The 12,059-nt window shown below is 58.2% G+C and overlaps 1 protein-coding gene across 4 annotated transcripts in view; it reads left to right on the top strand.

Annotated features, from left to right (window-relative positions):
• PADI1 (peptidyl arginine deiminase 1) overlaps positions 1–12,059 on the top strand; it is a 71,120-nt gene that overhangs the window by 19,697 nt on the left and 39,364 nt on the right. The window contains exon 1 of one of the 4 annotated variants that reach the window (XM_041767997.1): positions 10,328–10,490. The exons of the other annotated variants lie outside the window; for them this stretch is intronic. Within the exon in view, the coding sequence (XP_041623931.1) occupies positions 10,399–10,490 (92 nt within the window). The 5' untranslated portion in view covers positions 10,328–10,398. Of the gene's footprint in view, positions 1–10,327; positions 10,491–12,059 lie in introns of those variants that run through there. 4 annotated transcript variants of the gene reach the window in all.

Raw genomic sequence — 12,059 nt, 5'->3', positions numbered from 1 at the left:
CAGCCTGCTTCTTGCAGTTGAGCTCTTAGGGGGCCTCCCCTCCTCTCCCAGGATGAATAGAACCCCCCTCCCCGCACCCCCAGTGTTAGCACTGAGCCTGGATAACTCAGGGGAGAGCACACGGGCCGGTCTGGGAAGACTCGCTGCACCTCTTACCTCTGCTCCCGGCGTCACCCGGCCTCCTTCTCTTTTCCCGTCCCTGGCTCTGCAGCCAGGCCCCTCTTTACAGGAAGCTTTCCCAGACTGACCCTGAGTAAAGGCCCGGGTGGATGCCTCGGGGTGGTGGTGGGGCGCCGGGGTCCCAGACCCCGGGGAAGCCAGCGGTGAGCACAGACTCTCTTTGAAGGCTCCTGCTTAACGTCGTGGCACGTGAGCGTCGAGGCCCACTCGACTTGCCACACGGGGCTGGTGGTTTCTCTTTTGCGTGTTGATTTATAGGCAGGTTTCATACAGGCTGTGAGTCCTTTGTCAGATATGCAGGTTATGAGTATTGTCTCCTCTCTGTGGGACTTTAATTCATGTAGCCACTGGCCATCCAGGAGCCCCCGTGATGACTGGCCAGGCCCTGCCGGTGCCGGGGCCTGGGACTCGCCCCTGCCCTCAAGAGAGCTCCCCTCTGGTGGAGGAGACAGACATGCAGAATGGGAGAAGAGGCAGTTATTGAGAAGCCGGTTCCTCTCGCCAAGCTGACGTGATTTTCTTTACAAACGTTTTACCAGGAGAATGTCTTCCAAACTCAGGTGGCGTGAAAAGAAAGGTTTCCCTGTGTTTGTTTTCTGGGCTGGGTCTTTAAATCCTTTGCAGGGAGCACTGCCTCTAGAAGCTTCCTTGGCTCCACAAGTCCCAGTGGGTGGACATGTGCTCACCTGGTGACCTCTCCACTGGCTTCTGACCTGGTTTGGTGCCTTATGGCTGGACCGACCCATCAGGACATGGTGGGGGAGCCTGAGGACACGCTTAGCTGATGTCGGTGAAAGTTAGGGGTGTCTCTTGTCCGTTCCACATGGGAGTCCGGGTTGGGAGGCAGGGAGGCGGGAGGTGGAGGTGCCCTGGTGAGGGCCTGGCCTCTAGGAGATAGGACAAGTTGGGGGGGGGGGTTCCTGAGCTTCCCTTCCCAGAAAAGACAGCAAGAGGTAAGCAAGGATATGGCAGGGGGTGTTGACAGCTTTTAGGGTATTGGCTACAGGCCATCTGGTAAGACCTGGAACCTGTTTGCCAAACACTTAATGAGATTTACTTTGGTTTTTTTTCACAGCCGGGCAAAGTGGCAGAGGCCCTGGCTTTAAGCTTTGGCTCCGTGGCTGGCTGCTGTGTGACCCGGAGCCAGTCACTTCCCCTCTCTGGGCCTCAGTCTCTCTGTCCCTTGCCCTTCCTCCTGCACCCTGGCAGTGGGGAATCCAGTTTGCTTGGCTGAGTAATCTGATGGCTCCTAGCCTCAGTTTCTTCATCTGCACAGTGGGGATAAACACTATATGGGACAGGTCAGCGGGAGGGGGGGGCATGTCCCCAGCACCAGGGGCAGGTGCAGAAGGCAGGGGGCTTGGGGAAAGAGAGCCCCTGGGGAAGCAGGAGGTTGAGAGGGGACTCTCTGGGCTCTGGGACTCATGGGGCTCCTGGGTTCTCATCTGCCTCGCCCCGGGCCTCTTTCCTGCTCTCCCATCGGTGTCTCTGTGTCTCTTATTCTCTCTTATTTTCTGTCCCTCCCTCTGTCTTTCGATTGTCTTTCTCTGTCCCTGCTGCTGCAGGGTGTCATCCCTGCTATGATGCTCTTCCTCACTTTTGTCCCTTTGTTGTCTGTGTTGGACTCTCTCTGTCTCTGCTTCTTCCTGCCTGTGCCTTCCCCTGTCCCCTCTGCCCCCTACTTCTCTCTGGGGGCCCCTCTGGCTCCACTGGCCAGTGTGGGGAGGAAGCTAGAGCCTGGGTCTGACCACACTGCACGCCCCGAGGCTGCCCGGCCCAGCCCCACGGTCAGGGTGATGGACCCAAGGGCTGCGTCAGGAGCGGCTGGAAGGCCTCCCTGGGGACTGGGGCTGCTGGGTCGTGGTGGGTGGGTGGCTGGAACTGCTCTACCGCTGTGAGTCTTGATTTTTTCATCCAAGCCAAGCTTCCTGATCTCCCAGGGCTGAAGGCCCTGCCACTCCCTGTTCCTGTCCCTCTGAAACAGGCAGTCTTGCCAGAGTGATGAGGGAAGTGGTTTTAAAACAAGTGGTTCCCCAGGGGCAGAGCCTGGATGGGGGTAGGGGGGCTGCTTAGAGAACAGAACATTCCCTGGGAGCCAGAGGCAGGCATGTAGGACGGCTTCCTGGAGGAAGCAGACTGCGAGGGGCCTGGAGGGAGACTAACGTGCATGGAGTGCCCGCCAAGGGCCTGGCCCATGCTGCGTGCTTTGCAAACATGACCTTGGAGTCTTCATCTGCAGAGTGGGGCTGAGCACAGCCACCACCTGGGGGGGTGTCACAGGGAACATGCAGAGCCCAGCACTGGGGTCGAATGTGCACATAATAATTGTGCAGATGAGGCCAAAGCAGTCCTAGAGGCATCAAGTGGCTGCCCGTGGTCACCCAGCCGATGAGTGATGGGCTGGAGCTGGCCTGTCACCTGGACCCATGTTCCGTCTGCTGTCGGTACAGCCTGTCCAACTGCTGACCCCCCTACGCCCCAAATGCTCCTTCTCCCTTCCTTGGAGGGGGAAACAGAAGGGGCTGTGTGTCCTTAGACAACTTGCTGGCCCCCTCTGGGCCTATTAGTGGTGACAAATCGAGCTGGTGGCTTTCTGAGAGGATCTGCAGAGCCCCAGGCTCCTGATCAAGGGCTGCAGGTACTGCTGGGTGGGAAGGGTGAGTGGGTGGGCTTCAGGCCCCTCTGGTGCGTGGTCCTGAGTGTCTACTCTTCTGTCTGTTTTCAGTGTACACCCCTGAACTTCCAGCTTATCTCGAAAGCCTCCTCTTTCCCTGACTTCTTAGCAGTGTATGTGCCCCCCACCGCAGCGCAGCCATCAGAGCACTCCCCAAGGTGGGAGTCTGCCCCTGGGCTTGCCCCCAGCCCCAGGGCTCAGGCCAGGCCAAGGCAAGCAGGGGCCAGATGGCTGGGGCCCGTGTCATGGAAGCTTCCAGATTTGAAGGGGCCAGAAAGACAGAGTTGGGCAGCTGGAATCCATGGTCTTAATGGTGTGAGGCATTTGGGACTCTTGAGTCCTGTCGTCTGGCCTGTGCCAGACATGGGATAGCCTGGCGTCCCCAGGGCGGAAGGTGGGGGTGTGTGTGATGTCACAGGAGGGGCGAGGCCCAGTGGCCCCTGAAGCCAGTAGGCACCACCACCAGCAGAAGGTGGTGCACACGAGCTCCGAGTCCCACGACGGGGCCGCGGCTCTGTTTCCATCCCCATTAGCAGGAGACCTCAGACTAGGTTTCCTCCTCTGCCAAGCAGAGGCAAGAGCAGAGTGCTGCCCAGGTCCGCTCCAAGAGTGCAAGATGGTGCCCCAGAAGTGCAAAGCACCCGGCCGGCACCCTGTAAGTGCTCAGTGAACTCTGGCCCCCGTCATTACCATCCTTCTCTCCACGCATGCGTCCCGGGCCTCAGCACCTGTGCCTACTGGGGCTCTTGGAAAGCTTCCTCGTAACAGCACTTTCACACGCCCATGCTCCCCGATAAGGCAGGCTGGAGCCCGGTCTTGTTCCGCTACTCATGCCCTGGGCCACGGTAGAGGTGCCCGAGAAATCTTTGTTGCACGAGTGAGCGAGTGACGTGCTGGGCTCTTCTGTACAGTGGTTTCTCCACTGGGGGTCTGGGGAGGTGCTGTCTCGCAGAGGTGGTGACAGCTGGGCAGGCCGGATCTAGATGGAGGGTCCCTACTGGACAGGGTTGCCCTATAGGAAAGAAGAGCTTTTCAAGAAACCCTATCAGGTGGCCTGAGAATCCAAGTTCCAACTCTGAGCTTGATTCCTTGTCTTCTACTTCACTTGGCCTCCATGGGGCTGTGTATCTTGAGGCAAGTTGCTCTCCCTTGCTGGGCCTCTCTGTCTCCACGTGCTTGATAAGGCAGGTGGACCACGTTTTCTGGGGTGCCTGCAGAGACATGAAGCGTTAGGTGATGCCCAGCAGAGGTACTGTCCCTCACCCCCTTTCCAGGAATGATTCCCCAGCTCTGAGTGAGCCAGTAGAAGGTGCCAGGCCTCAACTGCAGCCAGGTTGGCCAACACTGGGAGATACTGGACCTCTACTCTAGCAGCTGGGAGGAAGAGCCATCATCAGGAAGGGAACCCCTAAATTCCCCGCTACTCCTCATTTAATCAAAGGCTTGAATAAAGTGAAGAGTATTCACGGAGGAGGGTCTGAAGGGTACCAAGCACATTTTTCATTAGCACCCAACCCCAAAATATGACTTTGGATCAAGCCAGATCCAACCATAAGGATACTGTGGATCATGTAGTTCAAAATCCCACACTTGCCCCATTTGGTAAACTCCACTCAGGGATGGGAGGGGGATGTCCCTTAGTTTTTCAGGGCCCAGAAGAGTTGGGCTTCTCTTCTTCAATTGGTTTAGTTGTATCTTGTGAGCACCATGATTCAAGAAATCGATTCTATTTCCCTCTTCTCGTGGGCCACCAGGGAACTCACAGCTAGATCTACCGACCATACAGATGTCCACCCCTGTCTTTCATTTTCTTTCTCCACCCTTTGACCTAATTTTCTCATTTGAAAAATAATTTTATCCAGGGTGTGTTTTGTAAGCTGTCTCAAACTCTTTCTACTAGGGTGTGGGGTAAAAATCCACAAAAGAAGTAAAAAGGTCGAGTCTTCCCTGGAGTGAGCACTGGAGGCGGGGAGGTGGAAGTAGGGGAGGGCAGGCAGGAAGGCTGGAGATGGGCAGAGCTTTATGGAGGCCCCCCCACGGGTCAGGGAGCAAATCCCCAGCAGGGGCAGTGAGCAAGGGTTAAAGAAATATGATCAAAACAGGGGTCGGGCACCGAGTGAAGAAGCAGTTGTCAGGGGCCTGGTCTGGGGGGGCCCTGAAATGCCAGGCGAAGTTTCTATTTCTTGAGGATCACCTTTCTCCCAGGCACTTTACATACGTCATTTTAAACTTCTCCATTATTCCCGACTTTACGGATTAGGAGACTAAGTCTCAGAGAAGTTAAATCATTTGCCGAGGGCTCTGAAATCTGAGAACTGGCTGAGCCTAGACTGGAACTGCACAGGCACAGTAGGGCCCCAGCGTCTAGACTTTTCCCATCCAGCCACCCTCCTTTATCGGGGGCCACAGGCCGCTGGAGCAGGCTTGTGGGGGGAAGGGTAGATCAGGTGCATGCTTCAGACGGGTCACTACTGGCCGCGGGGCGGAGTGAGGTGAGCCCGGGACTGGGGGAGCTGGAGGCTGCTCAGGGCTTGGCTGGAACTCAGGTGGGGGTGACGGTGAAGGGCAAGAGATGGGGCCAGAAGGGTTTGGGAGGTAGAGCCGATGAGTCAGGTGGGGTGACTGGATGCTGGGGATGAGGGAGGGGAAACTGGAGAGGCACCTGGGAGGGAGGCCGCCCCATTTGCTGAGATAGGGGTGCGGGAGGAGGGGAGAGCCGGCGGGGGGCAGGGAAGGAGGCGCTGTGCCTGGGAGGCTGCTGAGTCGGCCACTTGTGGGGTGGGGCTGAGCGCACCTGACCGCAAGCCCCCTGGGCCCCTAGCGCCGGGCCCAGCCCCGCATGTGATGCCATGAACGCCACGGCCACGTGGAGCCTGGGACGTCCCGGAGCCGAGGAGGGAGTCAGTGATTCCTGAAGGTCCGGTCCGGGGTGCCCAGCAGAGACCTGGGCCTGGCCTTCAGGCTCTCAGGGGACGTGCAGATTGAGTTGGGTGACTCACGGCCCTCGCCACTTCCTGCGATTAGAGCCACCGGCCCCAGGCCCTCTGGCCCTGCGGGAATCAGTGGGTCCCCTGCTTTCTCGCAATAGTTGATTCAGAGCCCCCGAGGCCCACAGGGGGTCCGGGATCCTTCCCTGTCCGGGAAGGGATTGGGGCTCCCTGGGAGATCCCAGAGGGTGAGTCAGTGAAGGAGCCGAGAGGCCTCTACGGGTGGTGAGCTCTGTGACGCCCAGAGCGGCACCTGCATACCAAAGTGCTCAGGACACGTTGTCTTCGATCAATGAAAACCTTGAACCCAGACTTGGCTCCTGTGCCTCTCGTGTGCCGTCTTGCGTAAGTCATAGCTCTGCTCTGAGCCCTGGGTTTCCCGACTGGAAAATTAAGGGGTCCAAGAGGCCCTTCCAGTTTGCAATGGGTGCATCCTGGAAGGCAGCTGGGACTGACCTGAGGAAGGCCACAGGCCACACCCCCAGGGCCATCCTAGGGTAAGCTCAGGCACAGGCGGTGTGGGGGTGCTGAAGAGGGGTCCCCCACATAGAAGAGCTCACAGCTGGTGTTAGCAACCATGGGAACAGCCCAGAACCCATTCTGACTGCCCGGGAGGCCTTGCCACGATCCTGCCAAGCAAGGCTTACCCGGGCCCAGGTAGCTTCCCCTCCTGGGCATCAAATAACTTCCCCAATAACTCATATTGGGATTATCCCTTCCCACCCCTTCCTTATCCACCAGTTTCTAAATCGTCCATGTTGGGCTCTCAACAATGGCCCAAGAGCCAGGTCCGACTTACACGGGAGGCCTGACCTATAGGGTTCTAGTTTTAAGAAATACTCATATTTCATGCATTAGGCAAAGCAGGTTTTGTCCCTTTGCCACAGTCCCACCCCTCCCTTTTATGTTGCACCTGGCAGCTTCCCTCATTTGCGGTCTGCCCAACCCCGGAAGGCATCTGAGTCTGGAAGCTCTGCTCGAGCTCCTCAACCCCGTCTTGGGGATGGGGAGATGGGAGGTGGGGGCTCCCGGGTGAATGCGACCCTAGGTTCCTGAGGTCAGAAGAGCCCTGGAGGGCCCTGAAGTCTGCTCTTGGGATCTCTGCTCCAGCATCATTTCCCCAGCGAGGCCTTCTGTGATCAGCCTACTCGAACAGCACCCCGGGCCCTCTGCCCCTCTACCCTCTACCCTGCCTCACCGTGTCCCATCGCCTCCCGACACCCCAGGCTTGGTCCTACATGTAGTCCCTGCCTCCCTTGCTCCTCTGTACGTCCCATGAGGGCAGGGCCTCGGATTTATTCACGACTCTACCAGCAGTGCCAAGAATAATGTCTGGCGCACGGTAGGTGCTCAGAATTGTTGCAGGATGGGGAACGTGAGTTCCCAGACATGGTAGCCTGGGCGCTGGACATTCTCTCTGCTTTGGTGGCCCTGGGCCATTCCGGAGACATCCTGGAGTCATGCTAGGGTCCCACGGTCACTCAGCTGCTGACAGGCCTCTCCCCGTGTGCGGCCGTGTTTGAGGCTAAGGCGGGCAGGCCCTCCCAGCTGAAGCTTCCACTTGCTGGAGGGGAGGGGGGGCAATGATGTCACTCAGCTCCCCCACCCCTGCTCCTCCCAAATTGGACCAATCAAGCCTGAAATTCCAAGTTCAAATAGACGACAGCAGGGGTGTACAGGATGTGCCTTTTGTGGGTTGTGGGCAGGGCAGGGGCCCAGGCAGGTCATGGTGCCTGTAGGGAAACGTTCTCGGAGCTGGAGGAAAGAGGGAGGGAGGCCTGGAGCAAAGAGCAGGGGGTGGGGGGTGGAGGGGGGTTGGGGGGGGGAGGGAGGCAGGGAAGCCAAGAGCAGCAAATGCTTCTTCATTTTTCTTACAGAGAGATTTCATTTTTTTCCAGTAGTAAAAACGTTTGCTTACCAAAATTTTCAAACAGTACACGCAGGCATAAGGAAGAAGGTAAACAACAACAACAACCAGCGAACACAAAACCCTCTCATTCTATCTCCCAGGGATCCGGTCAAAAATTATGAGCCAATCCAGGGTCCGATGGCCTGGGCTCAAATCCTGGTTTGACCACTTTCCAGGGTCAGATCTTGAGAAGGCCCCTTAGCTTCTCGGTGCCTCAGTTTCTCCATTTATAAAATGGGGCTGCACAGATGTTCCTCTCAGTATCTCTGTCCATTCTTTGCTACCCCCCTCCCTCTTTCCTCTGGCTACAGACACCATGACCTGCCCGGGCCCCTGCCCTGCCCACAACCCACAAAAGGCACATCCTGTACACCCACGCTGTGGTCTATTTGAACTTGAGATTCCCAGCTTAGTTGGTACCTGCCACCTGATACTGGCAGGTGGGTGCCAGTGGGTGGGTGAGGCATGGAAAGGGCTGGAAAGGTGGGTGCCAGTAGGTGGGTGAGGGCATGGAAAGGGCTGAGCACGGTGCCTGGCACACAGTGAGACCAGACAGGTGTCTGCTGGCATCTCATCCCCTTTGTCACCATTATCACCGTCATTTTTGCAGATAGCTCTTGATGCACCAACCTTCTTCCCTTCCTCCCTTTTTCCCGTCCATCCATCCATCCATCCATCCATCCTCTCCTAATAGGCATATACCCATGCACTCTTCGGGAGCTGCTTTTTATGCTCCACACTACATTACATATGAACAAAATGACCCAGGCTCTGGTTTGTAGGGGCAGCAACCAGGGCTGTGCGCCCCTGGAGTGTTGTGTTGCTAGATTCCGCGTCCACCGGGTAAACCTAGACACCTTTGCATCGGTGCCATTGAATGTAAAGAACTTTGCAGACCGAGGACACTTGCCCTCGGATGTGCTGGCAATAAGAAAGACGTTTCAGGAAGACCTTCAAAGTGAAAGAGTAACCAAGTAAATGCTTATACCATTTTTATATTTCCTGTCTTCTTCATCGGGCTGGGGGCAGGGGGGTTCCCGGAGCAGAGACTGGGTCCCCCTCCTGCCCCGTCAGACTGGCAGTTCCCCAGGCAAGGATGGTGCTCCTTTCTCCCTCTTTCTCTCTGCCATCCTCTCCCCACCAGACCTGTGGACGGTGGCAGTTCTGGTTGTGTGTCCTTACTCTGTCCTGTGCAATGGCTGCCTGGGGGCTGGAGGACCCTGCGGCCAAGGGGGTGTCCAGTGCTTCCCCAGGGAACTCCCCTCCTCCTCCTCCTTGACACCCAGTATGAAGGGAGCATGGCACCTGTCAACGCTGCCTCCCTGGCAGGCCTAGTAGACACTTCCTGTCTAACTGGGAGCCCCTGCCCACCCTGCACACCCCCAGCCTTCCCCGTCCCTCTGAGGCCAGCTCTCTTATTCCAGCTGCCACGGCCTGAAGCTCTCCCGTCATCCCCAACTCCCCTCTTTCTCCCACACCCACATGCAACCCTTCCCTGCCCCGTCCTCAAGAGCATTGAGAATCCTGCCTTCTTCCCCATGTTCACGGTTGCCCCTGGGGCAGAGCCACCGTCGTCTCACCTCTTATGGTGGCTCCCAGACCAGAAATGCCTTCAGAGCAGGGACTGCGGTCTGTTCTGTTCTCAGCTGCGTCTCCATCGCCTGAAGGAGTGCCAGCCCCTGAGTAGGTGCTCTGCAAACTCTTGTCAAGCAGGCCTGAGACCAGGCAGGGCTGCAAAGGAGGGATTTTGAGAAACGAATCAGGCCTCCCCAGCCCCTGGCTCTGAGGGGCCCTCCCCCCTGGTGCTGGCCTGAGGGTGGCCTTTGCCATCTCCGGAGTCGGGGTCCGAGGGCAGGCGCTCACCTCCTGGGGGTGGTATAGCGGGCCTGGCGGACCTGGGGGCAGGCCACGGCTCTCCCACTTACTGACAGCGGGTCCTGCAGCCGTGAGTCTCTTCTCCAGAACGTGAGGATCCCGAGAAGAGTCCTTAGCGTTTCCGTTAGTGAATGTTTGCTGTCAGGCACTGCACCCAGTTCCCGCAGCCCCACAGCAGTCACCGGGACGGGCACAGCTGCCACCGGACACCGGGGAAATGAAGCCACAAGGGGTAGGGTAACCGCCCAAGGTCATAGGTTGTAAGAGGCAGAGTCAGGATTCGAACCCCGGAGGTCTGACTGCCCTGTGCTTCTGGGCTACCTGATTTCTCAGCACCTGAGATCAGATCCGCACCTGGCGCTTCATCAGCCCTCAGAAAATGCTGACGTCATTACGTTGGCGCGTTCAGACAACCAGGAGTCTGAGGATAGAGGCAAAGCTAGGGGAAGGAGAGACAGGGCCGACGGGGAGCTTCGGCTGGCAGCTGGGCCCTGCTCCCTGGGGACCCCTGCCGAAGCCCCCATTTCCCATCCTTCTGGGAGGTGCCTCCTCCCCTGGCCTCCTGGATTGACAGGCCTGAGTGAGAGGGCTGGGCGGGGAGCCAGGAGGTGGGGACTCCGGCTCAGGCAGCTAATCAGGTCACAGGGTGAAATTAAAAGGGAGGAGGAAAGCTCCGACCCATCAGAAGGCAAACTCCTTCCTGGCGCGGCTTGGTGCCCAGGAGAGGAGCCGGGGCCATAGGAAGTGCAGAGGCCGGCGGCCAGGGGCACGGGATGGCCCCGCAGAGATCTGTGCGGCTGTCCCTGAAGAAGCCCACCTACGCCGTGTGTGTGGTGGGGGTCGAGACGTCTGTGGACGTTCACAGGTGAGAGCTGAGAGGTACCCACCTGGCTGCAGAGGGCTGGGCCACGGGGGAGGACCCCAAGGCCACGGGGTGGGCGCCCGGTGGACAAATCGAACATGCTGGTAGGAGATGGTTCTGACGGCAGGGCAGGTGGAGTGGGATGGAGAACTGGGGCTAAGGTTTCAGGCCCATCTTGGGGTTCCATCTCCTGGGCACCAGGGTCAGGTCTTTGGCCTTGAGGCCCCTGGATAAAGGTTCTAGCTCTGAGCCCTGGGCTCTGCGTTCTGACGTCAGCATGGGACTTGGGTGCAACACCAGAACGAACTGGTGCTCGAGACAGGGAGCGGGACTGGGCCACCCTGAATTTCTCCCTCTGCCTCTTGCCAACGACCCATCTGACTGAGGTGGAGAGGTGTGGGGTGTGTGGCAGCTCGATCCTTGGAGGCCCGCCAGGGTGATTGGGATCAGGAGGGAGTGTCAGAGGGATGATTCAAGGAGTTAATAAAAGACAAGAACCTAGAATAAGACCCGGTCTCATGTTTGCCACCGTGATGACGATGGTGCTGGTGGCGATGGTAGCCCTGGTGACATCTTAGGAGCCCCAGAAGAATCAGCTTCTCCCTTTGGCCTGAGTCCTCTCTGTCCTGGCTCTGCCCAGATGGGGGCCCAGGGAGCTGGACTTGGGGGGTCTTGGGCAGCGTTTCCGCTCTGACACTCTCTATAGACTCCATCCCTGCTGGATCAGATGGGGCTGGAGCCCCTGCAGATAAGGGGCTCAGGGTGGAGGCCCCCCTCTCCGAGGAGGTGGGGGCTGGGGAGACTGAGCTCCCGCTGTGCTCCTGGATCTCGGGTGCTGTGCTGTCCCAGTCTGGCTAGTGAATGCAGGGCCCACTCGGCCTCAGGCGAGCCTGTGTCCCGGAAGCCCTCCTGACCCCTCTGACAGTGGCCTGCGGCCCCAGGGACAGGGCTGAGGAGGGGGAGCCAGGATGCATGGAGGCCGGACCTCGGCTCTGAGTCCTGTCGGAAGCCCTGGTGTGGGGCTGCTTCTCTGGGACCAGCCGTGACCTCGTTTTCTCCTGTCCCTTCAACGTAGTGTTTCCCAGGCTTAGCAAATGGGAAACCAGGGAGCCCAGTTAAGTACGCTTTTGAGACAGACAACAAAGAATTATTCCAGCATATTGTCTGGGTCATCCTTATGTTTTTAAAAACTGCTGCTTAGCTGAAATTCATATTTAGCTGGGCCTCCAGCTTTGTCTGGCCACCCTGCTTTCACACCAAGGGCAAGGAAGGGGTGGCTAGTGGGCGCCCACGGTCCGATTCCAGACCTTTGCTCTCATCCCCAGGGGATGGTCATCCAGGCCTCTGCTCTCATCCCCAGGGGACAGGTCATCCAGGCCTCTGCTCTCATCCCCAGGGGACAGGTCATCCAGGCCTCTGCTCTCATCCCCAGGGGACGGTCATCCAGGCCTCTGCTCTCATCCTCATTTCAGAAACTTAGGCCTACATGGTGCAGCTGACTAAGGCCAGAAGCATTTTACTGGGAGCCCGGAGACACGGGTTCTGGTCCTGGCTCTACTGCTGACTTGCTGT

Source organism: Vulpes lagopus, chromosome 8 (assembly GCF_018345385.1).
Source record: "Vulpes lagopus strain Blue_001 chromosome 8, ASM1834538v1, whole genome shotgun sequence".
In the NCBI taxonomy this organism is placed as follows: domain Eukaryota; kingdom Metazoa; phylum Chordata; class Mammalia; order Carnivora; family Canidae; genus Vulpes; species Vulpes lagopus.
The sequence above is the reverse complement of the archived record's forward strand: the minus strand, read 5'-3'. Positions and strand labels throughout refer to the sequence as shown.